Here is a 25,646-nt window from a genome sequence, read left to right as displayed (position 1 = left end):
AAATGGCTCTGCATGCTTGCAGGTGCAGTCAGCTACTGAAAGAGTGCATCTGGAGTCGCAATAGACTTTTCACACTGTTCTGTGGAGAAGCCTGAAATTTTTCCCTAAAAAATCAGTTGTGCTTCCAGAAGAGAGTAAGAGACTAGTTCCAGATAAAGTGTAACCTCCTGAACCATGCCTGGTGAAAGTGAAGCTTTTCTTGTCTTGACCACACACAGGTCTTAGTTTTGCTGAATTTAATCTTCAGACAAAGAAATTACAAGGAGTTGCCTGTGCAGCTTGTAGAACCCCCTCTCACCAGCTCATACTAATGTGTCCCTTTCCTAGGGAAGATCAGACCTAACTGCATAATATCAGAAACTCGGCTCTGCTAGAACTTGGCCGAGCATATACAACGATTCAGGGAGAGAGACTGCTGCTGGGCTCCAGTCCTTTCACATACCTGCTTATGCCTGTAGTGAGCTCAGCAACTTAAAGAATTTAAATACAAAACCAGATGCAAAACAGTTGAGGGTTGTGAAGGATGTGATTCAAAGTCATCCTTAATGTTATGGCAATAGTAAGGTAATTTTAAAGTTGTGGGCAGGATGAACTTTATAGGTACTTATTTGTGGGCCTGAAACACCTTGACACCACTTATTTCAGATATAGAGGTTTATCTGAAGGTTATTACTTGCACTTGCAGACCTTGGATTGTGATGGAATATATTCAACGCAAAGCATGTATTTCTTTTGTTTTGCTCCAAGATGTTCAGTTTGCAGTTTGTGTATTCACATATAAATATTTCTACAAACTCCTAGATGTGCAATTATACCATATTTACCTCTGGGTAGAGATGCAAACAGTAAGCAGGCAACCATCCAGAGAGCAGTCTCCCTAATAAAGTGAAAGAGAGAAATGCCAAATGCTTTGTTACAGTGCTAGAGCAGAGATCAAAGACCTTTTCTCTGGCATAATTTATGCCCTGTTACACAACTCCCACATATGAAGAGAATTTGGATACGAAGCTGGGTGTGTTTAGAAACTCTATTTGGCATGGATTGTGTCTCCTGCCTGTAGATCTGAGGTTTCTCAATGATTAAGTGGATGAGGCTTCAGGCGCAAACACTGGACCCATGCTTCCTGCTTGTGTTTTCACGTGGACAAAGTTAATTGTGTATACGTAGCCCTCATTTGCTCTTGAGATCGCTTTCTGTTGGTAATTAAGTGGAATTCCCTTTCCCCCAGATTTCAGCTGCTTTGCAACACAAGAAAAGTGTAGCTTACCATTTCATTTTTGTGCCTTCCCAGATCTTGGGAATCATCCCCTGTTGCGAGCTTCACCAGCCACTCCAGCTGCTACTTCTGTCTCTGCAAAAGCAAGAGAGTGAAAGGCTCTTAATTTTTGTTGCCATAAGCATTTCTCCAGAATGGGATAGGTTATTGACTAATAATTCATTTGCTGTAGTTCAGTCTGTTTTTCACCCTGTGTGTATAATAAACACAGGGTATTATAACATATGTACTTTATATAATACAGAGAGTGTATGCAACAGAGTGCATTTACACTCTGAATACGCTCTTACAATATGCAGAGCATATTTATTTTGAGAGGTAGGCTTGTACAAGTTGTGCACTGACTAGCCCTGAGCTAAGCTTTCGACTCAGTGAAGGGATTCGTGTTCTATAGCCAGCTGAGATCAAAGAAGGTGGGGAAATCTAGTGGGTATTGTATTTATCAAGAAGTGTAGGTGCCATCTCTCAGACTACCAAATACCACCCAAGCTGCCTATCTACCAACAGAATACCTACAGCTAATAAGCATAAGATGAAAAAGCTGTTTCAAAGAGCTGCTGCTTTGAGGAGGATATTAAATCGAGTACTGTCTCAAAGAGGAAAAAACAAAGAGGTTGTGTGTAGAATGTGGGTTTTGGCCTTTCTCTCCCTGTCCTCATAGCATCCTGTAGGTTAAGGAGTACAAATATCAGAGAGATTGTTCTTCCCTGATGTGCTCCAGAGGTAATACTGACAGCGGAAATAGTGGTTTAGTCAAAGTCCTCTTCTCTTCTCACTGAGGCAGCTCTGTCTCGGGAAGGTGCTGGTGCTGTTCTCCTGCCTGTTGCTCCTGGTGCAGTGGTGCTTCCTGGGCTGACCAAGCCCCAAAAGCTGGATTTCTGTGTTTCTCCTTCTCTCCTCATTGCCAAGCCCTGGATATGCTTCATTTACCAGCCCCTTCCTGACACTTAGGCTAAGGCATATGCAATCTTTGTCTTCTTTGACATTAAAACCAGGGTGTCCTGCATTTTTTTGATTAACTTCTCCCATGGTTGCCTCCCTCCCTGTTGTAGTGGTTATTGTTTCAAGCAAGGGTATAAATTTATGCAAAGAGAGCTTGTTCCAAGTTTCGTTTCTGCGTGCCTTTTGTAAATGCTGTTGAACAGATGGCCACTCTTATCTGCCTGATTATTTCTTTGTGGTGCCCAATGCAGTTTATCCTTCCTCTCTGCTTTGTACAGTTGTTCCACTCCATACTAGGCTGCTCCGCAAAAATACCAGGACAAAGCTTATTTCATACACTGGCCTGGCACCAGTACAATAACGAGGTGGATCAGGAGGGACCAGGGCTCTACACCAACTTGCTGATGGGCCGCAGTGAGGCCTTTTGCCAGAATGAAAGAGGGAAGCGTAGCAGCTGATGCTCTGCACCCACACTCTGTAGTGTAGTGGTGCTGCGGCCATGCCCACTCCCGCCATAGGTGAAGAAGGGCATTATCCCTCCCTGTGCAGAAACGGCTCAAAATCTGGTAGATGCCTGGATGTGTGTAAAGGTGCAATAGCAGCAGATGGGAATGACCCAAAAGTCAGAGCTCTTAGGAATGATGCCATTCTTCTGAAGAGTCAGTCATTTTCTAACAGTTTGGATTCTGACTCAAGAACCGTATGATGATGCCCGTGTTTGCACCTTTGGCTTTGTCTGGCTCTCTCCCAGAGTCACTGTGGGGTGTCTGGTTCTCACAAAAGGCCATAATGAAAATCTGGGACCGGGGAAGCGGAATCAGACCGAGATCCCAAATTGCATGTGAATGCTGAGTGCTCTTGTCATCCACGTGCTTTTGTTACTTCCCTACTGAACTTTAAACTTGCACATAAAGGAGGAACAAAGGAGGTTTTCTTTTAGGGAGCTGCATCTAACTGCAGAGATACTTCAGAAATGACTAGCTGGAGCACCTAGCCCTTAATTTAGCTTATACCAATGCCCTTTGTTCAGTTGAAGTAACATTTCTTTCTGGATTGAGCTGACTGCTTGGAACAAAAGTGTTCATACTGAGCTTCCAGAAAGATTGATCTTGGTACACTAAAGGGAGATCAGTTCCTGTCTGTGCAGTTCGGCTGGTGTAAGATGTTTTGCTCACCATGTGGATCAGCATTTAAAATAATTAGTTTCAATTGGGTATTTAACTTTTTTTTTCCCTTTTTTTTTTTTTTGAATGCTGGCTTAAATGAAAAGGAAGTTGAGGAACTAACAATTTTTTTACTTTGTAATTTTTTTTCAAATTTAGAAGTTGATCCATTTGCTCTTAATTTTAATCTGACAAAGGAATTATTTAGGACTTATTTTTCAGAGGTTAAAACATTTAACTAGGTAAGGCTGTACAGTGAAGAATCACTGAAAAATTAAAATACTAACTTATAACTTTTTAACACAGTAACCTACCTGAAATAATTAAGGCATACGATGTAATTAAAGTTTATGATTAAATTGTGAAACTCTGAACTTCTTAGCAATGTCTCTAACCTTTTTGTCATGTGTGTGAGGCCATTTACTGAACATGGTAACTCAGCCTGCAATAAAATTAAATTGATCAAGTAGACAAGTAACCAGATGTTTCCCATTGCAGGAATTTGTGTCCCGAAGTAAAATGATTCAAGTTGCATCTTTCTAATGCAGGAGGGATGGGAGTGAGAAAAATGTCTAAATGCTCCTGTTGAAGGCTTTACACTCTTGGAGCACTAAAAGTCTGCCTTAAAAGTAAGTTAAGAAAATGGCATATTCTATAAGTGCTCTGTTAACCTTGGAAATAGTGTTGCTGTGGTGTACTAAGGATGTTGCCCTGTGAAGAGCTCTGCAGGTCAGGAATCTGGGAACTGAATACAGAGACAAGGATGGTGAGAGGTTGTTACGTGATGATGAGTTGAAGCAGGGTGCTGGGCAGGGAGGGAGATCCTGAGCTGGAACCCTTTTGACATGGAGTAGGTGACTCTGTGTGGTTACTGTCAAGTGTGACACTGGTTAAAAAGCTGTTGTGAACTAAGTGGACGTGACAATTTGGATTCTATTTTGAAGGGAGGATTGATCTGCTTCCCAGCTTTTCCACTTGTTTTGCTAACCTCCGATACTGGCTGAGTAATGTAGGTAAAGCAGCTGAGCACTGAATGAATGGTGATACAAGATGGAACTGGCACCAGCTGGAGAATTGCACTAGTAGTTCAGAAAGGATTAGGCAAAAATCACCTAGCCTAGGAATGAAGGCTATTACCACGAAGGAGACTGCCCATTATGCACCTGGCAAAGCTTTGTAGCTTAGTCACTGACAGTTTCTTCAAGTGTGTTTTCCCTGTTCCCCCTTCTCCCTCCACTGTATGCCTTCGTCTTTGAGAACAGATTTATGCTAGCTGACTGTTCCTGAGGCTTGTAGGAGGACGAGGAGACCTTTCTCCCCAACTTTGTGAAATCTTGACAGCACCCTGAGCACAGAAATGTCATCTTACTATTCTTATCCACATTGATGTGACTTTCTCTCATTTCTTTAAATGATTTCTGCTCATGTAACCATGTAGTCCTTTTACCTTTAAATAAAAGCTAATAGTTAGTAGAAAGCTAATTAGTGAGTTTGCAATGGGAAATTGCAGTCTGACTTCTTAGAGAAAGTTCGTGTGATGCAACAGTCTACTGAAACTGGGTAATTGCTTCTGATCTTATCTGAGAGCAACTTGTAAGCAAACAGAGGCATCATTTAGAGACCTGTTGGGACATGCTGGCATGTATCCAAAAATGACAGCAGCTTTCTATTTTAGGGTTTTAGCTTTTGTAATAAATTACTCTAGTTTGAAAATGATCTTCTAGATGTTTGTGAGCGGCAGCAGGCAGTGTTTCTGTATCTAACCGTGTGATTCACACACTTGGGTCAAGTCTGTGGGAAGTAGTGTCCTCTGCCTTCTGGGGGAATGCTTGGAGCTTAAGGCTGTAAAACATCCTGTGGTGGCAGCCAAGTCTCAGATTGGGATCGTTATCTTCAGGTGCACTGTAGCAAACTTCATGCACTTATGAGTGTGGCTGATCTTGTTGTCACGTTTGTTTTAGCATAGTTTATAGCTGTTTAAAACTCCCTGAACTTGACCTTATCTGCTGTGCACTGAAGAGTTGTGAATTCTGCCCATGCTTCCTCTCTTCCCTCCCTGTGCTCCAGTCACACCGCCTATACTGGGGAGGTGGCTGTGCTGGCTTTGGGCTTGGTTACGTTTCCCCATGCTGCTGGAATTTCCCATTGCTTATTTAAGGCTTATCATGGGACACAGTTGGGCTCTGGAGACCGAAAGATTGTTATTAAATGCATGTCTAATCTGAAAAGTTATTCTTTCTCAGGGATGAAGAATGAATCAGAGATGGTCCATAACTTGCTCCCAGCAGAAGGCTATACACCATACAGAGTACTGCAACAAAAGCTTGCACACGTTCCCCTGGCTTTGAATAAAGAGTTTTGGTAAGGATGAGTTTATTCATGCGTATAGAAATAAAATGTGTGGGGTAAACAGAAATCACAGTTTATATAGTAGTTGCCACACTGGAAGGACAGGATGTCATCCAGAGAGACCTGGACAGACTGGAGAAGTGGCCCTGTGAGAACCTCATGAGGTTCAACAAGGCCAAGTGCAAGGTTCTACGCCTGGGTCGGGACAATCCCCCTTTTCAGTACACGATGGGGGATGACATGATTGAGAGCAGCCCTGCAGAGAAGGACTTGGAGGTGCTGGTTGATGAGAAGCTCAACATGAGCCGGCAATGTGTGCTCACAGCCCAGAAGGCCAAACATTTCCTGGGCCGCATAAAAAGAAGCATGGCCAGTAGGTCGAGGAAAGTGATTCTGCCCCTCTATTCCTCTAATGTGAGACCTCATATGGAGTACTGTGCCCAGTTCTGGAATCGTCAACGTAAGAAGGATATGGAGCTGTTGGGATGGGTCCAGAGAAGGGCTACAAAGATGATGAGAGGGCTGGAGCACCTTCCATATGATGACATGCTAAGAGAGTTGGGCTTGTTCAGCCTGGAGAAGAGAAGGCTCTGAGGAGATCTTGCAGCAACCTTCCAGTACCTGAAAGGGGCTACAAGAAAGCTGGGGAGGGACTATTCGTAAGGGCTTGTGGTGATAGGATGAGGGGCAATGGGTATAAACTGGAGAGGGGCAGATTTAGACTGGGCATTAGGAAGAATTTCTTCACCATGAGAGTGGTGAGACACTGGAACAGGTTGCCAAGGGAAGTTGTGGATGTCCCATCCTTGGAAGTGTTCAAGGCCAGGGTTGGATGGGGCCTTGGGCAGCCTGATCTAGTGGGATGTCCCTGACTATGGCCGGGGGGTTGGAACTGGATGATCTTTAAGGTCTCTTCCAACCCAAACTATTCTATGATCCTATAACTGATCAGAGTTTCCAGGATTCAAACTTGCAAATGCCTGTCAAAGGTTTTGGAGAAACAGAGCAAAACTCAGGATGTGTCTGACTAAAACCAGAGTGTGTAAGAGCTAGCACACTTGATAAACTAGAATGCTCCTCAAGTTGGAATTTATTCTTGATTTCAGAATAACCTTTCTATTAGCTCTCAGAATAAATTGAAGTTGTTTGTGGCTTTGCAAAATGGGAAGGATTTGCGTGGCTCAGAGGACTGATACTAAATGTGGCGTGTTTCATTTCAAGTTTTGGAAGGAAGGAAGCATGTTCTTGTACACAAGTGAGCGGAATTCAACGCTGATGAAATAATGCTACTGTCTTATGGGTAGCTAGTGGTTTCATGTTGTTTAGTCTGACTGAATTCTCAGGCAATCAAGATCCATGCCATCCTTACTACCAGCTGTCATTTCTGACTAATTTTGTATCCGTCATCTACTTGATTTGCTGGAGTAAAGGTCCATCCAGGGACTAGAAATGATGTCTGTACAGAGCTCCCAGAGGGATGTTTTGTCACTGCTGCCTGTGGGGTCTGTGTTAGGCAATCTTGTATGGCAACTGTCTGTAGTTTTCAGCTGGGGGCTCTCATCCCATTTTCTTAAAACATGCTTTGTCCTCTATGTAATAGCTTCTGTGCTAGATTTAGCTGTTACATTTCTCAAGAGAACCCCACAGCTGTGTAGAGTGGCAGGGAAATGCCTCTCATCTGCTTTGTTTCTGTGGGAAAGGATCTTGACCTAGGGAGACTTCTGCTCTCTGAATCCCTACCAAGTGTCCACAGCCCTCTCTATCCCTGTCTTGCACATTGTAAGTCCTGCTGTGCTACTGGGTGCTGCAGATACGATGTTATCTAGGTGGAAGTTCAGGAAGCACAGCCTAAGTAGCAGCATCCCACACGTTTCTTGGCCTTGTGCTTACTGGGCGAGACTTATTCCCTGTGACTAGTAGAGTGTGGTAGTCTCATGGCCTTTTATGAAATTTCTGAAGAGTAACCAAAAATTCATTGTTCCTTTTTTTAACATCTATCTGACGGCTCTCCCAAAAGTTCCTCTTTTTCTTAATTCCTTTTTGCTCTTCTGAGAGTTTCCACTGCTCTTCATCTGCCTGTCCCAACAAAATGGTTTTTTTTCTCTTGATGAATAAATTCTTTTCAAGAATAAAGACCTGTTCTTTCAAGAGATTGCAGATACACAAAAAAGGCATAGTTGTGTGTGTTTTTTGGTTTGCCTTCTAGAATACTGTAGCCTTGAAGTAGCTCACAAGTGACTGTGAAAAAAGAGGCAAGAGTTCCTTTAGCTGGAGAAATATTGTGTATTTTTTTTCTGATTTTGGTGGCAGTTTGTCTGAATATCTGCTTCTAGTGGTCTCTAGCTGACATTTTGTTTTACTGATGTTTAAAGATAGAGGTATTGTAGAGTAGAATGTTAACATGGAAAGAGGGACTTAAACCACAGTGAATAATGAAAAATTTGTTTGCTTTGGTGTGTGTGTGTGTGTTTTTGTTTTTTTTTTTCCTTTGGCAGCTGCTCAAACTGACCCTTAAATTAATGGCATTACCTGGTTCTGGAGCACTTTGTTCAACAGCCAGACAGCCGAGTTGATGCTAAGATTCACTTACGTGAGGACTGTTGATGTCATGATTAAATGATGTCAGTAAAAATGTTTGGATCAATACAATGCTGACCAATACTAATATTTCTAAAGGAGATGATCTTAAGCTAGTTGTGAAAATGAGACCTGTTTTTGAAGAGAGAGATGATCTTGTTTGGGTCACTAATACCACTTCAGAGTAGAGAGCTCAACTTCTAGGCAAGTGGCTTTTAGAGAATGCCTACTTATTGCCATAACGTCTAAAAAGTTTAGTCAGCCCTCTTACTGCTGGTGAGTGTGTATGAGGTTTCAAGTTCTTGCTGGCCATAGACTGAGGAGAAACTTTTATATATTGGGGTAGGAAACAAACAAGGTATAGGCAAGAAGAACCAAAATGGATTTAAATACATGGGAAGTTCTTGCATGCTATGGATGTAGTAGACAGGTATTTCACCTTGCTCTTCTATGCCTGTCTCGTGGCCTTTCCCTCCTACTGCAGTTATGATTTGCTTTAAGAGGTTTTTTGTGCAATATAGATTAGAGATTTCCTATGCAAAATAATTATTTCTCATTGGAGGACTGGACTGACAAATGCTGCTGTTCATCTGCTACTTGTAGAAGCATCCCTACAATGAAATATTTCTGCCTAGATTAAATATCTGCAAAGAATTTGCAGCTCCATCATTTAATGGGCTAAGCTTGTACCTGCTTTGGAAATCTCATGATCATTTGAACCCTTCCTTTGTTACTAAGCCCCTGCAGGGGGGCAGACTCACTGACACATATGCAGTTACACATATAGAAAGCTGGTTCAGGCTTCTTGGAAAAACAGGCTCACGAGAGTATGCCTGCTAGAAATCCCAGAAAGGACAGAGCACAGGCTAGTGGTCGGCAAAGAGATTAGGTGACATGAGGTGCTGCCTCCTGCTATGGAGGCATGGGCATTGCAGGAGCAACAGCTGTCTCGTCCTTCTCGGCCCCAGCCAGCCACCAGCCCTTTGGTTCAGCAGGGCTCTCTGTGATTTGATGGAGAGCATGTTTTGCTGTGCCTCAAGCTGAGCCCGCTGTCCTGCAGATGGTGAAGCAGACATATAGTCTGATGTTGGCTCTCTGTCTAGAACCTACGTTACCTCAGCAGTCTTTGATTTCTTCAGCTGCTTACAGCTGGTAAGTCTCTAAAAGTTCATAGAATAATTTAGGTTCAAAAAGACATTTAAGACTGAGTCCAACCGTAAACTTAGCACTGCTGAGTCCATCACTAAACCATGTCCCTAAGCACTACATCTACATGTCTTTTAAGTACCTTCGGAGTGGTGACTCAAACACTTCTGTGGGCAGCCTGGTCCTGTGCTTGGCAACCCTTTCAGTGAAGTGATTTTTCCTAATATCCAGTCTAAACCTCCCCTGGCACAACTCAAGGCCATTTCCTCTCACCTTGTTGCTTGCTGCTTGGGAGAAGAGACCAACACCTGCCTCACTGCAACTTCCTTTCAGGTACTTGTAGAGAACAATAGGTCTCCCCTCAGACTCCTTTTCTCCAGGCTAAAGAACCCCAGTCCCCTCAGGCACTCTTTGGAGGACTTGTTCTTCAGCCCCTTCACCTGCTTTGTTGCCCTCCTCTGGACACGCTCCAGCAGCAAAATGCCTTTCTTGTAGAGAGGGGCCCAAAACTGAACACAGGATCTGAGGTGCGTCCTCACCAGTGCTGAGTACAGGGGGATGATCACACCTGTAGTCCTGATGGCCATGCTATTTCTGATCCAAGCCAGGATGGTGTTGGCCTTCTGGTCCACCTGCACACATTGGGCTCATTCACAATCACGAATGTGATTCTTTTTGTCTTTTTTCTTTATCTCATCTGTACAGTGTCTGACAGAGTGTAGTTGAAGGGCCATAAAACTCGAAGAGGGTGTACCTCAACAATAATTGAGTTACTTTGTGTTCAGTGAGAACAGTATTGAGCTATTTATGTTGTGAAGCTCCAATGCAGAAAAAAATAATCTCTTTTTTTAAACAAACTCTCGGCAGTTAGTGTAATAATTTCATAAACATTTGTGGTGATGGGTTTAGCTGTGTCTTTCTCTATATATTATCCATGTTACAAGTCTGGTTTTTTTTATCTCTTCAGTCAGCAGTTGTCTTTCACAGCAAGCCAGTATTATAAAACCCCCGCAGAAAATGTCATCAGTCCAAAGAAGGAAAGAGGAAAACTCCCTCCCTTTGAACTTTTAAATTCAAATTGTAGGATAAAGCCTGGTCACAAGGGAGAGGAAGAAAGGGAAATTCCCGGGGACTTTCCTAGGAAGCAGAAGGGAAACTATTTCAGGATCAAGAAACTGCTTTGAGCTGATGGGATAGTCAATTAAGTCTTTATTACTTTTGTTCAATGCCTTGTCTAGGAGCAAGTATAATGTACTAACAACAGAGAATTTCCATTATCCAAAATTACTTTCCTGTTATATATTGTGAGAGCAGAGAAAATCCTGGCCTGCGGACGCTTATTTTTGTTGCCAACTGTTGCCAGCAACAGGCTCAAGGACTGCTTGTTGCTTTGCTGTATTAAGTCCTCTCTACTCTTAGATATTTTTAATTCACATATTGTAGAAACTGCCTTTCTTCAAGACAAAATGATGGTGCTAGTGATACGTATACATAATTCCACTAAGATAGAATAGTCAGTTTATTTTTTCTCTATATGACCTGTTACTAGATGATACATCTCTCTGACATGTAACTTTACAATCAATCGGATCCCTATTTTCTGACAAGTGAGAAAGGAAGAAAGTTGTAGAGCAGATGAAGTTCAGAAAGTAGTCATTATTGTCTGCTAGGAAGGTATTAAGTACTCTTCAGCAAAGTGGTGAGCCTCACAGGTAAATGAAGCTAATTAGTAGCCAGCACTGTTGTAGTTGCTGCGTTGGACATGGAAGCACTGGGAATGGTGATCTTTGGATGCCAGGGTGAGAGGCGAAAAAGAAAGTGAGGTGAACAAAGGTTAGTGTGATTTGTCTTTACTCTTCCCCAGAGAGTGATGTTAACTTGTGACTGAACTGATTGAGCCTTGTGCCAGGTACCTCAATAGGGGTTTGTATACCTAAAAGAGAAATTCTACAGCAATGGCTCCTCTGACCAAGAGGAACCACCTGAATAAAATTCTGAGATTTTCTGATAAGCTAAAAAATGTAACTTGTAGAACATGTTTATAAGAAAGCAACTGTTCATTGTGAAGTCTTATAGTCCTGGAACAAATCTGGAACAGATCAATGGTATTAACTCACTGATATCAGAGCTGCTGAGCTGAAAGCAGCTAGTCTCTGCCTGAGCTGGTCCTTCTGGAAGTATTGTTCTGTTAAAGCAAAAGTGAAGGTTTCTGGGTTTTATTTGTGGTTTTTCTTTTATTGGTTGCAAACGGACCTCTGCAGCTTGTAAGACATTTTTTGGGGGGAGGGAGGAACTGATTAGAGAACATCTTCCCCTGAAAGTAATTCACGGTATGTACCCAGTACACCACCTGTGTCCTAGCAAAAGATTTTGGATACTCCTGCATTATCTGGTGGCACCTTTTCTTCCCTTTTTTCAAGGGGAAAAAAAAGTGCAGTGAATGTGAATAACTGAGAAAAGGAAGAGCTATTCCCTTCTGCAGGAGCCAGTCTTGGTCTTATTCATAGCTACCCAGTGAAAAGTATGAAGTGATCATGGAATATACTGTGCTAGTAAAAAGATTAAATCCAAGTGGTTCAAGGATTCAAATCAGTGACAAAAATAAGGCTGACAGTTGCCAAATATTGCAGACTTGAACCCATCCCCCTCCTCCCAATGGAATTGCCTTCTCAACTCCTGATTTTTGAAAATACTTACAAAGCTGAAGCCTACACAGTCTTAAACTTAAGCTGCTCTAGTATCGGAGCAGAAAGTTTCTGGCTGTGCGGCTGTGTTGCAAGCACAAGGATGTTAGTGTCCAATTAACTTCTGTCAATTAGAGGACACAAATAGGATCCTAAATGGGGAGGCCCTAAAAGCACCTGTAAGCACTTCATGCTTGTTTTGCTAAGCTGTAAGTAATTGTTCCAAACGAAGAACAGTCATACATAAAGTTAATGGGATGTTTGTACAGTATACAGCGTAGAATTGTCTCGAGATCCTCAAGTTGTTTTGCCCAGGAGTTGGAGGACTGTAGGCTATTGATTTGGCAGCTGAAGTAGATGTAATTATTGTCTGAAGGAAATATCTTGAACAATTAACTTATATAAGCAGGAAAAAGAACTAGTGGGGATCATAAGGCACTTTCTGCAGGCCCTGTATTCTGGAATGTTTCTCAGTTTCCTTAAGACTTTCAGATTTTTTGTTAATGCTAGGTTCAGATCTAGATCAGAAAAATCATTTTACAAATGGAAGCCCCTATCTCTCAGGCACTGTAATCATGATTGCATCTTGTCTCATTCTTGTCCCACTAGCAAAAGGGCTTTTTCTGTTGCCCGTGCAAGAGCATGGCCTTTTTTACCCCCATCTGTAATCGTGAGCACACAGGGAGGTGCTGGCTTCTTTTCAAAATAGCAGGCTTGCAGTTTGGAAGTGGAAAAAGCAACTCCTTTCCTTCAAACTGCTCTGAAAGACCACTCGCGTTTGCTTTCTATAGATGTGTTTCTATTCAAAACCACGGCACAAGAAAGAGTTGGCATCCTCACCCATACCCTTCTCTGTCAAGAGTACCCTCTTCTTCCCATGGCCATGTGTGTGCAATTAATTTTCACACTTTGTCTACTCTGTCCTTTAAGTACATGTGGGGAACCTACTGCAAGTTATTTAGTTATTGTTAGCTGTGCACATGTCTTGGTAGCGGGAGGGATGTGTGTTTTTGTTTTCCTCTTTCTGTGATGGTTCAGTGTCTTGACTTTTCTGTTGGAGACTTCAACAAAGTTTCTTGGGAATAATTTTTAGTTAGGGTTTTACTTGGCTGAAGTGTTGTTCTTCCGGAACGGGAAGATGATTCTCAGCTTGGTTTGAGATTTGTTTATTTTTTAAAAAAAATCCAAAGAGACCTCCTTGTATTCCTTGTCTGCCTCTTCTCGCAGTGGTCTACTTTGCAGTAGAAGAGTCTCTTTTCCTTGGAAGAAAGCAGAGGAATTGTGTAAGATGGACACCACAATTTCTTATGCTGTCATATTTCTTACTGCAATGTCTTTCTATGACTTCATTTTCCTTTTACAAATCGCTGGCAACCTTGCAAGTTCATCTTCACAGGACACTGATATCTTCTTATTCCCCTTTTCCTCCTTTAATGTTCTGCCCATAAGGTCTCTAGTTCTTTACTTATGCTCTAACATGTTTTGAACTGATAATGGTTTAGACTTCATGCACTGGTAGAAAATTGTCTCCTTTTCTCAAAGGGACCTTACTTCAGTGACAGCCATGTAATGATTTCACCAGTCGTTGTGCTTAATATAATATAGAAGACCATAACACTTTTCATTTGAAAGCAGGACATAGCTGAGAGTAAGCCAGAGAATTAATATCTGAAAGCAACCAGATGGTGTCAAGCTTATGAATGCTACACAAATGTATTTTATTGTAATAACATCTGATGGTTATTTGGTAGTGGACAATAGGGTCATCCTGAGTGTTGTGGTGGAGGTCACTTTAGATACGGCCATGGGCCCAAACAAAGTACCTTACCAAGGAGTCACTGGATCAGCTTTGTACAACTCTGCTATAAAAGCAGCTTACTGGCTAGGTAGGCAGGCTACACCTACACTAGGAGAGCAGTGCATGGGTAACTGCCGTCATCTTTTTTTTTCTGTAACCAAGAGTCCACCAAACTTAACCTTTCCCAGTGTCAGAGATGCTGAACAGAACTTTTTTATGTTTATGCCATTTTAAGCATGTTGGCAAGCAATGACTTGAAAAGAAAGAGCAGCAGCTTGTGCAAAACCACAAGCTTTCATGCTGTGAAAGATCAGCCTGACCTCTCTGCGGTTCAACACTTTCAATATAGGAAACCCCCTGTGAAAGTTTAGGTAAACTTAGTTTTACAGTATATTTTCAACTAGCCCCAAACTGGAAGTTGAAGGTGTGACATGCACATCCCAAATAAGGCTTGCAAATTTATCAGTGCACTGCACTGACCTACAGTTTGGTCTCTAGACCTCACTTTTCCCTGTTGAGGGGGTAAGCTTTGTGAATGGATTAGATTATCAGCCCCAGCAATGATAGGTGTGGTCAAACATCTTTGCAAGCAATTAACTGATCTAAAGCAAAATAGCATGAAATTTTATAGGGATTTAACCCTGTGTGATGGGCATCTGCACTGGTATGGTAGAGGAGGATAGTAGATTGTGGAGAAGCTGTCTCCATCTTCTTACTTTAACTCCTTCTCATCTCTTCTTCCTTCTCTTTTCTCTGTAGTGGCATGCGTGACTGAGCCCTTTTCTTTCCCAAACAGCACCATGTAGCTTCCCTAGTGTGGCTGAGAAGTCTTGACAGTGCTCTAGCTGAAGCACTCCTCACGTGACATCAACCTGCTCCCACCACACACTCTTATCTCTGTTGAATGCCGGCTCTTTCCCTTCCATTGACTGACATCCTGTGGAATGTCTTTTGATGGCATTTCAAATCGGGTTTTTTTTCCCTAGGTAATCTAGGCCCAGCAGCTCCTTCAGCAAGGACTGAACAGGTTGCAGCTCCAGTGGCTATGATCTAGTAGCTCTGGCTCGCTGGAGGAGCTAGTTCAGTCTCTACAGTGCTATAACAAAGATAAAAGCTCTTCTGCACAGTAGCATGTGCCCAAGGCACATCTGTTTTGGCACCCTTTAAGCTCTTGGGTAGAGTTTTGCACAACTGATGAAGCTTTGCATCACCTAGATAACTGCTTTTTGGAAGCCTGGGAATATATGGGTTGGAGCATTGCAGTGATTAGGTCTGTGCCACTGATTTTGGAAATGCTATTAAGTATGTGCGTAGTACAGCAACAAACTGCTAGTTGGGCACATGACGTACCTTGGAGAATAAAGGACACAAAGATGCTCTGAATTGTTACAGCAATATAAAAAAGTCCAAGTGTGTGTAAATGGAAGCTTTTGATAATAATCACCCCACAGCTCTGCATCCTTGGGTATCTTCTCCAAGAAATGTCAGAGAACTAATGTAATTTGGGAGGCCTCCCACAACTGAGCAGATGGTTGTGACTTTCTCTGTTCACATACCCTATAACCGTGAGTTAAACTTCGTGCATCCTAGTTGTGGTAATTCTTATAAGCTGTTTACTCTCAAGCTCTTCTGATAGTCTCTGCTTTGGTGATCTCTTAAGGTGTGTAGTTTACCCAAATCGGAGACAGAGACAAGGTCTTAGCTTTCTGTTGTATCATGCACATTCTGAAAACTGTAAACACAAGCGAATAGCTCTGTTTTCTGTAAGTGACAGCAAGACATGTAAAATATCAGCTGCAGGGATTGTAAGTATTTCTGGATATGTGATATTATTCTTTGCCTTTGGGTTTCAAGAACCAAAACCTCCTATTACTTTTTTTTTAATGACTACTTTCCTTTATTCAATTCTTGCAGAAGATCCATTTAAAAATCATAGGCCAAATATTTTCACGTGGTATTTATCCATGTGCAGACTACAGAGGTAGGACCTTATCTGGGTAGGTTCTATGGCATCTTGTAGTATACTATGGATATCTTGCACGTCTCAGTACTTATGAGTGTTTGCATTTTTGATAGTAAACCCCTTCTAAACTACAATATTATTCAGTGGACAGCTGTTGCTGCTTGAGTAAACAATCAATTTTCTGCTTTGCCATCAGATTTTAGGGAAGTAAACAATTCTAGGGAAATGTCTGAGAGCGCTGTAGCAACTTGATAGATGTAGCAACTGAGTGAGTCTTTGTACTGCAGCTAGGAAGAGATGTGCTCCTTTCCCACAGCTGGGCTGCCTGAATCTTCATCTTCTCTTGCCACTGATGCTTCGCAAAAACCTATCATTTAGAGGTGGCCACAGCCTAAGTGCTGAGTATTTGTGGTAGTGTATGACAAGACTTGGGACCTCAGAAGTAACTAAGCTTGGAGTCAAAACTAGACACAAACTTTTATTTGAAAATAGAGGATTCCTTCTCCCATTTGCAGTTGCTTATTGGTAAAAAGAACTGATGCTTTTAGTGAAAACTTAAGTTAGTTGTTCTTTGATGGGAATGTGGAGATTACCTACTGCTTACCCAAACTACATCTTGTACTTTCGGTTGGGGAAGTGAGGAGAAGAGTGTTTAACGGGAGTTGCACAACCTACTGCATACGAGGGTCTCACAGGAAAAGGTATATAGATGTTCTCGGATAAGAAAGTACAAAGGGTTAATTGATTAGATATTGCATTGTAACTAGTTAACTGGCAGCTTCCAAACATCTTGAGGACTCGTAATGCAGGTAAGCAAAATATTTTGGTTGCATCTCTAGAGCACGATTAAAAGGCATTAAGCATTACAGCTGCTCTTTTTTTTTCAGACAAATGCCTGAGAATTGTAATGAAACAAGTTCTTTTCCCTTCCGTTGCTGGCATGTTTGTGGAGGGATAACTAGCAGTTATTATATATGATTGGTAGTGTGCTTTAACTGATAGCTGTTAAATAAAGTAGAAGCTTGTGGGTTAAACACAAGGGAGAAAAAGTTTGTAGAAATCACTCAAACTATGTAAACTATGGCCTAGTTTTGAAGCACTTCCTCTGAGCACTCATAGAAATCTTCTCAAGATGTTAGCATGCTGATCTCATGCTTTGAGAACCTCAGAGCTCGAGTTGGCACTTCTAGGTCTGTTTATTTAGAGGACTGAACTAAGAGTGCTACATGTTGGCCTTCCGTTATACTATACTCAAGTTGTAAACAGTCATTTGGGAGATGATGTTGAAGTGGCAGCTGGAGAAGGACAGTGAACTCCTTAGAGCAGCTCTGAAGTGGAACACAGAGGTTTTAGGAACTGAAGAAACCCTATTTCTCAGCAGTTGTTCATTGGAGGCCTGAGGATTAGCTTCACAACCCCCAAGCTCTGGAACCACTCAAGATGAAATACTTGCCCTGGTCTAAGGAGAGTAAGTCACGGGATGTCTCTGATCTGCACCTTGCTGGTAGTGAGCTGATGGGTGGTCTTATCCACAACTTCTGTTACCTCAGCTGTGCCCTATTTCTTACAAGCACTCTACCCCAAATCTCCTGTACATGAGCTGAAAATTCAAGGAGGATTGGAGCTGAAGTAGCATGTTTATCCCCCCTGGAGATGACCCTTGATACAAGGACTATTTCTGGGTGGAAACCTGTTTATGCCTTTCTCACCACAGAAGAAAAGTAAGGGAAAATAGGAACTGAGACAGGAAAAGTGAATTTTAATCCAGGCTATCCAAACTTAGATCCTTCTAGCCCTTCTGAGGTATGGAACAGATCTGTAGTTGGGGTGAGGTAGGGACATACTGCCAACCATGTCAAGCCAGCCCTGACTTATATCAGCCTATGCAAGTCGCTTTGCATCTGAGTCAAGATGTCCATCTTCACCTGTGAAAGCTGTATTCAGGAGACACCTGTATATTAATACAGTGGCCCCATATCATGACTGCCATGAAACCTGCAGCTGTAGTGAGGTACTCTAAGGATAATATTGTATGGAGGATAATCTTGGAGGACAGAAGGTTCCCATGAGGATATTCAAAGATCCCCTAGCCAGACCTGCCATACAACCCTGCTAGCTCTTTAATTTGGTATTTTGGTTTCGGTTTGGGAGTATTAAGGCTTCATCCAGTCTGTAGTGTAGCCCGGTGCTATGCTCTGTAAGGCGCTTGTGCTCTCCTTGGCCTTAGCGGAGCCTAACTGTGCACAAAAGCTGTTTGTGGAGTGGGTTTCCCCAGAGAGTCCCATTTCTTGGGAGGATGACATTGCTGTAGCACAAATGAAAGGACTCTTTCTGCTTCATTCCTCTGTGAGCAGTGAGGAAATGGAGGAGCAGGTAGTAAAATGAGTGTTATAAGATGTTGCCACAGAGGAAATGCTGACTGCTGACTCTCCAGCCTGGCACAGCTAATTCCCAGCCTGTCTCACAGAGAAGGCCTTTTAAGGGAAACCTTTTAACTTTAAAGTTTTTACAATTTTTTTTTCTCTCTCTCTCCCAGAAGAGGACTTGGAAGATAGAGGAGATGCAGCAAAACACGGGTGCCCCAGGGAGCTCTTATTCCCATCCTCTCAACTGCACATTTTTGCAGTCTTTCCTATCAAGAAAGATTCCTTCCTCATCTCAAATAAAAATATCACTCTCTAAAAGAATATAATTTTTTCTCTAGGAGACAGTAGAAGCTCTAATAGCTTCTGCTCTTTAGATCCTATAGATCCTGGGCATCTTCCTTTCCACCCAGAAGTCCTAATTGTGTATTTCTGGTGGATGAGTGGGAGTAATCTGAATGTTAGGCAGGTTCCTTCATCATAGCTGTTTGAGATATGTCCTTCTCTGGATAGTAAACTGCATTTGGGTAAAAGGAAATTGTTACCTTTCAGGAGGTAAGAGTTCATGGCAGCTGCAAGAGACAGTAACTGCAAGATAACTGTTTTGGGTGCAGTTCGGTGTTGTTTGCAGTTAGTTTGCTGTAATGAGGAGGAAAAATATGATGCTAGCTCCTCCAAAGCTGAGTAGCAAGAACGTGCTGGGTCTGCAGATGTACACAATGGTCAATTTATGTGCATGCAAAAATGCAGAAGGCAAAATGCAGCAACTGCCTATAGACCTCGTAAATGTACTTAAAAAAAAGCCCAAACAAAACAAGTGCAAGCTGGGCTGCCTCAGCAAGGGAAACATAGGGACTTCTGGCTGCTTTTCCATATCCTGATGTTAGAATAAAATCTTTTCAGAAGTGATGGCAAGGATCTGCTTGGCTCTAACTCAGACAGTGGTAACTGTGGCTCTGGCAATGCTGCTGAGAAAGTAGCTGAAAGCAAGTTTGCTTTTACAAAAAAACTTCTGGTTCAGAACTTATGCATATGGCAGCGTAGAACATATGGAAACTCAGATCTTAGGGAAAGACATCTGGGAAGCCAAAGGTGAGGAGTTTATACTTCAAATGCACTTAGTTTGAGAAATACATTCAGACTCCACAACTGACTGCCTACATTCATAAACTAAGGGGTGAAGAAAATCAAGCAAATAGCACTCTCCTTTCTCTCATTGTGCCTAGTCTTTCCAGCAGCCTTGCAAGGAAATTGCAGGTGAAATAAAATAATGTGGAAAAATGTACAACAATATGTACACAAGGAAGTGTGAGAAGAAAATACTTGCATGCAAAGCTAAGTTGTAGAAATAATTTTCAAAATTAAAAAAAATGGTATTCTCTGGATGAGTAATCTAGTAGTTTTCTCCATCCTTTCTGCTCTTCATTAAAGTTGCATTCTTCAACTACACCAAGCAAAAGCTAAATAAAACCAGTCACCAGCACTCTTCGTTTATAGAACAAAAGTGAATTCAGAGTGAAACTTTGGGAAACTGTAGTAATCAAAACTAAAATATTTGAAACTTATCCTTGCAAATAACACTAAGTCCCATGGTTTCATTTGCTGCAGGTGCTTTCTTTCAGGATGCTCCTGAGTGTTCTTACTGTTGTGTTGCATTAACACCTGCTGGGCTCTGGGTGTGTTGAATAATTCTGATTTCCAGAGATGGTATATTGCTATATGGGTTTTGGTCTTAACTCTTAACGCCTTTGTAGATCTATGAAAATGGCATTTTACTCTCTTGAAGTCTTTCTTATGCCTTGTCCTGTCTAACAGAGCAAGTTACTTGCTGAAAGGGCATATAGTTGAGCCACTTATGCTAAGAGTAAAAGATTTGTTAAAGCAAACCATATACAGGTACCATTTGCTGGGTTTTTTTACCCAAAGCTTAGCAAGGCAGGAGGTTGACAACATGAGTTCTAGGGCTTCCCTCTCTCACACACACACCTGCAAGGAGATGGACACTCTGAGATAGCAGTGGAACTTGAAGTAGCATCTGTTGTCAATGGTGCCGTTAAGTTGTAACTAGAAAAGCTGTGGTGGCTTGGGCTTTTTTGCTGTGCACAAGGGAATGTTTTTCCTGTGGTTGCTTTAAAAGCAAAACTGAAAAGTAGTAACCCACAGATGGGAGATTAAAAAAAAAAAAAAAGTACAGTTTCAAGACAGTTGGCTTTGGGATGTTAGAAAATCTTAACTGAACTTAGAATGCAGTCATACGCCTTGTAAGAAGTTGCATAATTTAACATGCACAAAGTCAAAGCAAATCTTCTGTGCCTAGAAATTGTTTAGCTTGGAGTCCTTGAGGTAGCTATATGTTTATTGCTCTTAAATTGTTTGTGCTGGGGAGGCAATCTGCATTCTTAGGGGCTGATTGGCACATAGAGACCTCTGCAGTTTAAGACTTGCATATTCTAGTCCTTATAGAATAGTCTGTACTTTCCCCAGTTTGTGATATTTCTTTTTTTTTAACTTTCTTTACCCCTCCTCCCTTACTCAGCAGGTATCTTGAAACAGATAATAACTAAGGGGCACATGCTTTCTTCCTTCAGTCTTATTGGGCACCTTCTTGAAGATTCTGTCCTAGTACCAGCATTTTATTTCATTCTGTTATAGGTAACTATAGGGACTAGCATAGGGAAGGGCTAGTCAAAAAGTCTAGTGGCTGGAATCGGATTTTAGAAAAAAGAAAATACAGAGACTATAGAAGGAAAGGCAGCTGACAGAACAATCAAACCTAGAACTAGCTACAGCCATAAAATGGGGATTTCTTTTAGCTGATGCCAAATGTGGCTGTATTTTTATTTGTTCAATGCTCTATGTGAACAGGAAGGAAAACTTAAAAATAAACAACAACACCCCTCCCCAAACCGAAAACAACCCCCCCAGCTTCTCCTTTTGCCTTCCCGCAACAATAAACCCAATTAAAAACCCGAGCCAGTATGAGTTCTGGTATGCCTCTGCTATCCATTATAAATGGTATCATTGCCTCGGGTAAGGGCTGAGCAGCCAAGAATGCCCACGCAGCCCTGTGCTGTGTTGATCCGAGCTCATTTCCCAGGCCAGGAGCAGCAGCATTGCCTGTTAGCACGGTAGGGAGCTACAGTTGGTGACTCCCCATCAGCACAGGAAATTCATGTCAGTGCAACGCTACATGAAGGCAGTGGCGCTTCTCCAGACTCTGTTAGCCCACGCGCCTCTGCACCACACCTTTCCGTGTGGTTAAGAAGTGCCTGAAGGTGCTGAGGTGCTGTTTTAAAGGTGTATATGGGCATATGTGAGTTGAAATCAATGACATGAAGTCCCCGAGGCTCAAGCTGCTTTGAAAAGTGACTGCAGGTATGTTTGCAGTGTATATACGTCACCACGTGCCTCTGGAAAGTCTCAGTGTTCAATAAGATATTTCACTGAGTATATCTTCACATTCATTATGTGCATGTATATATTTAACGAAATGTGGCAGAAAAGTATTTCATCATTCAGAGGATAGTTCATGTTTTTTCCTCTCCTCCCCTCCTTTCTCTCGCCTGTTGAAACAAAGCTCTGTCCATTGACATGTTCCTGCAGGGTCCTGTCACCTGGATTGGAGTGCCACCTTCTATGTGTGTTTAGGAATGCTCAGCTTCTATAGGAGGTGGTTTACTCCTTGCCCTGAGTTGGGAGGGAAGGTTGTAACACATTTCAGAAAAGGAATGTAACTAGGGGTGTAAGAGGCAGAAACCAACACAACTTTTTCAAAGATTTCTTAAATATTGATCTATAACGGGCCCTTATACATCATCTAGTCCACCCCCCCTGCCACAGGCAGGGAAGTGTTCAGCTAGCTCAGGTTGCTCAAGGCCCCATCTGACCTCTCCTTGAACACTTCCAGGGATGGAGCATCTACCACCTCTCTGGGTAGCCTCTGTCAGCGTCTCGCCACCCTCGCCATAAAGAATATCTTTCTTATGTCAATCTAAATCTACCCTCTTTCAGTTTAAAACCATTGCCTCTTGTCTTGTTGCTGCAGTCCCCGGTAAAAAGCCTCTTTGAGTCTTTCTTATAAGACCCCCTTAAGCATTGAAAGGCTGCAATAACATGTCCTGAAGCCTTCTCTGTGATGAATGACCTCAAATCTCAGCCTTTCTTCAGAGATGTTCCATCCCTCTGATCATTTTTGGGGCTCTCCTATGGACCTGCTCCAACAGATCCATGTCTTTCTTGTGCTAGCAGTAAGCTGTAGGTGCCATCTATAATGTCCACCTTAGAGGTGGCTGCACTGTTGTGTGTGTGTGTGGTTGTTTCTTCTTTTTCAAGGAGTAAAATATTCTTCCCCCCACAGAGTGGCAGACAAAATGTCAAGAAGTAGTGTCTGTTTCACCAAAAGATGAGATGCAATATGTCCATCTATGCAATCTTATTTTAGGACTTTCATAATGGTAGACAGTGCATTGAAGACTTTTGGTAGTGTTCAACTTGACAAATGTTTCAGTAGCCTGCTCTGTAGTACAAGAAGAGGGCTTGGACATGAAATTTTCCTACCACCTTTTCTTAGTTTCTAAAAGTAATTCTCTAGAAGCAAAAATCTGTGCCCATCTCTGCCTATCACAGAATCACAAGGTTGGAAAGGACCCATTGGATCATCGAGTCCAACCTAACACTCCATTCCTAACACTCCCTAAACCATGTCCCTCAGCACTTCATCCACCCGTTCCTTAAACACCTCCAGGGAAGGCGACTCGACCACCTCCCTGGGCAGCCTCTGCCAGTACCCAATGACTTACTGTGAAGAATTTTTTTCTGATATCCAACCTGAACCTCCCCTGACGGAGCTTCAGGCCATTCCCTCTTGTCCTGTCCCCTGTCACTTGGGAGAAGAGGCCAGCTCCCTCCTCTCCACAACCTCCTTTCAGGTAGTTGTAGAGAGTAATAAGGTCTCCCCTCAGCCTCCTCTTCTCCAGGCTAAACAACCCCAGCTCTCTCAGCCGCTCCTCATAAGACTTGTTCTCCAGCCCCCTCACCAGCTTTGTTGCTCTTCTCTGGACACGCTCCAGAGCCTCAACAATTGCTAACATTTACAGAGCCTGTTACAATGTAACAGAGCCTTTACATTGCTAACGTTTTTTTTTTTTTTTCAATCAAGTTAAGCACAAAAAACCCAGCAAGCTTTCTGATTTCATGACACCATGTATGGTTTCACTGCTCCCTCAGGATTCAATTTTAGTCAGCTATGGTGAAATTCTTCTCTCAATTTAGTCTTCAAAAGGGCAAAATTGTCTGGCACAAGCTGGCTCTTAAGGGGCCCGAGTTCCAACTTCACACAGAGGTATGAGAAATTTGGCTTTGTAGCATCACTTGCTTTATACTTTTCTGAGGTGACTCTCTTCTACCCTCTCTCTGTATGTTACCTTGGTGAGTACTGTTCCTTCTGAAGAACAGACAAACTATCAAGAATGCAAATAGCTTTTAAAATGGAGAAATTGTTTTAAACACCCTGTTTTATGTACATGCTGAATGTACATCAGTTATTGTGTGTTTTCTTTTATTTTTATTCATCTAATATAAACCTTCCATCAGAATTCAAAGGCAATGAGTTCACCTGAACCCTACTTGTGCAACAGTATTGTGTTATCTTTTTCAAAGTCCACGAAAACAAAGTCATAAATACCATGGTGACTCACATCTTGGGCAAATTCCCTTATGAAGTTCCTTGCCCTCTTTCTTGTCTTTTCACTTTTGCATTTGTTTTCTTCACTAGCTGCAAGCAGAGATCTTGGGTTTTGTGCAGCACTGACTTTGTGAATGCAATGGGACTCCTTGCTTTCTTCCCACAGGGTTTTTTAGCTGCTGTTACACACTGTTAGTTTGTAAATAGTTGACCATTCAGAACATGAAAAGTTACACAGGGCCCTGGTTTTGGTGTGACTATGCCAAATGTCTTGTCTGAGCCTTTTCTCTTACTCAGCTGACATTTTGAGGCAGTAAGTGTGATTATTTATTTTCAGCCCAGTGTTCATCCTCTAAACTTCACTAAATGGGAACACTCAGTTTGGTCACCTCTGTTGGTGTGTCAGTTTAGTGACTAAAGAGAAGAAAAAAACTAAAGAGCAGAAATAAAGGCAAACCTGTACTCAAGGAGTAAATTAGTTGGAGATTTTGGGGTGTCAAGTGAAAGCTGCCTTTTGTTTTACTGGTAGCCTTAGCCTCACTTCTCATTTTGCAGTCTAAACGCAGCCCAGCTGGTAGTCAGTGAAAGCAAAAGGAGTTAGAGCTGAAACATTCTAACTGAGAAACCCCTCAATCTGTGTTTTTCCTCTCCAGCAAGCTGGCACTTCTGACAAAGAAAAAACAAACCAAACCCACGTTGTTTCTTTTTCGTTTTTCCCATGTCCACATTATCCGAAGGTAAAAGACCTTAACCAAAAAGCTGTAGCCCAGACATGCTGCTTTAGCAGTTTTTAGTACAAGACAGAAAACTTGACATCTTACCTACGTGGAATCTCTCTGTATTCTGTCTGAAAGTGCTGAGATTCAAACGAGCTGCTGCAAGGAGCCTCTGTGTTGAATGAGGAAGCGCTGAACCAAGACAGGATGTGAAGCAATGACTCACAGACTGGGGGTGCGTTTCTTTACTAGCTGAGGAATAAAGGGAATTATTGACAGTGCTCACTATAGCTGATGTAAGAACTTGCTATTTACCACTTTACCAGTAGCAGAAGCTCAGGAACATTCAATATTTCACCTTTTTTCTTTCCCCAACCTTTAGCTGCTTATAATAATGCAATGTCCTGGTATTGCAGTCCTTTCTAGGAGGACTATCTGCCTTTTGGTTTCTGTCCCTGTCAAGAAGCATTTCTTTGCATGAATGAGCCACTTGAAGAAGTTCAGAATAAGGATTTTGGTAATGGTTCTGAAACATCTCTTGCCTCATAGCTTAAGCAGGCACTTGAGACTTTGCTTGGTTCTTTCCATTAGGAAAAGAAAATTATTTACAAAAAATAAACAGGTCTCTTCTTACAATTAGTTTGAACTGACATTCGTGTACTTGGTGTCCTATTCGCCTGAACAGAGGCTACTACTTAGTTTCTAAGCACGCTTTTGTAAGCTCTACCTTGTCAAAACTCTGTCTCTTATTTGCTCTGCAGTCAAGCATTGTTTCGTTGTCTCTCCACTTCTCATGCACAGATACTGAGAAATGTTTAACTCTAAGGTTTTCTGCCAGCCATGGTAAAGCTTTTCTTTTTCTCCTTCAGAGAGTTCTTGCTTGTATCTTGCTGACCTGTTGACTTTGGGCGTGGGCGTCTGGCGTGCTTTACTATGTCAATTCATAAAGAAGTTTGTTTTCTTTCAGTGGACGGTTGCTTGCATGG

General features: G+C 42.1%; 1 protein-coding gene across 1 annotated transcript in view; it reads right to left on the bottom strand.

The window, feature by feature from the left end:
• LOC128853525 (programmed cell death 1 ligand 1-like) overlaps window positions 1-24,870 on the bottom strand; it is a 33,263-nt gene extending 8,393 nt beyond the window's left edge. Inside the window, exons 1-3 of the mRNA XM_054079114.1 lie at window positions 24,766-24,870; window positions 1,268-1,351; window positions 825-877 (exon numbers count right to left, since the gene is read on the bottom strand). Of these exons, the coding sequence (XP_053935089.1) occupies window positions 825-877; window positions 1,268-1,305 (91 nt within the window). The 5' untranslated portion in view covers window positions 1,306-1,351; window positions 24,766-24,870. The remainder of the gene's footprint in view (window positions 1-824; window positions 878-1,267; window positions 1,352-24,765) is intronic.
• Between the last annotated feature and the right edge of the window lie 776 nt (window positions 24,871-25,646).

Source organism: Cuculus canorus, chromosome 1, assembly GCF_017976375.1.
Source record: "Cuculus canorus isolate bCucCan1 chromosome 1, bCucCan1.pri, whole genome shotgun sequence".
Classification (NCBI taxonomy): Eukaryota; Metazoa; Chordata; class Aves; order Cuculiformes; family Cuculidae; genus Cuculus; species Cuculus canorus.
Note: the sequence above shows the minus strand (reverse complement) of the source record. Positions and strands in the feature narration are given on the sequence as shown.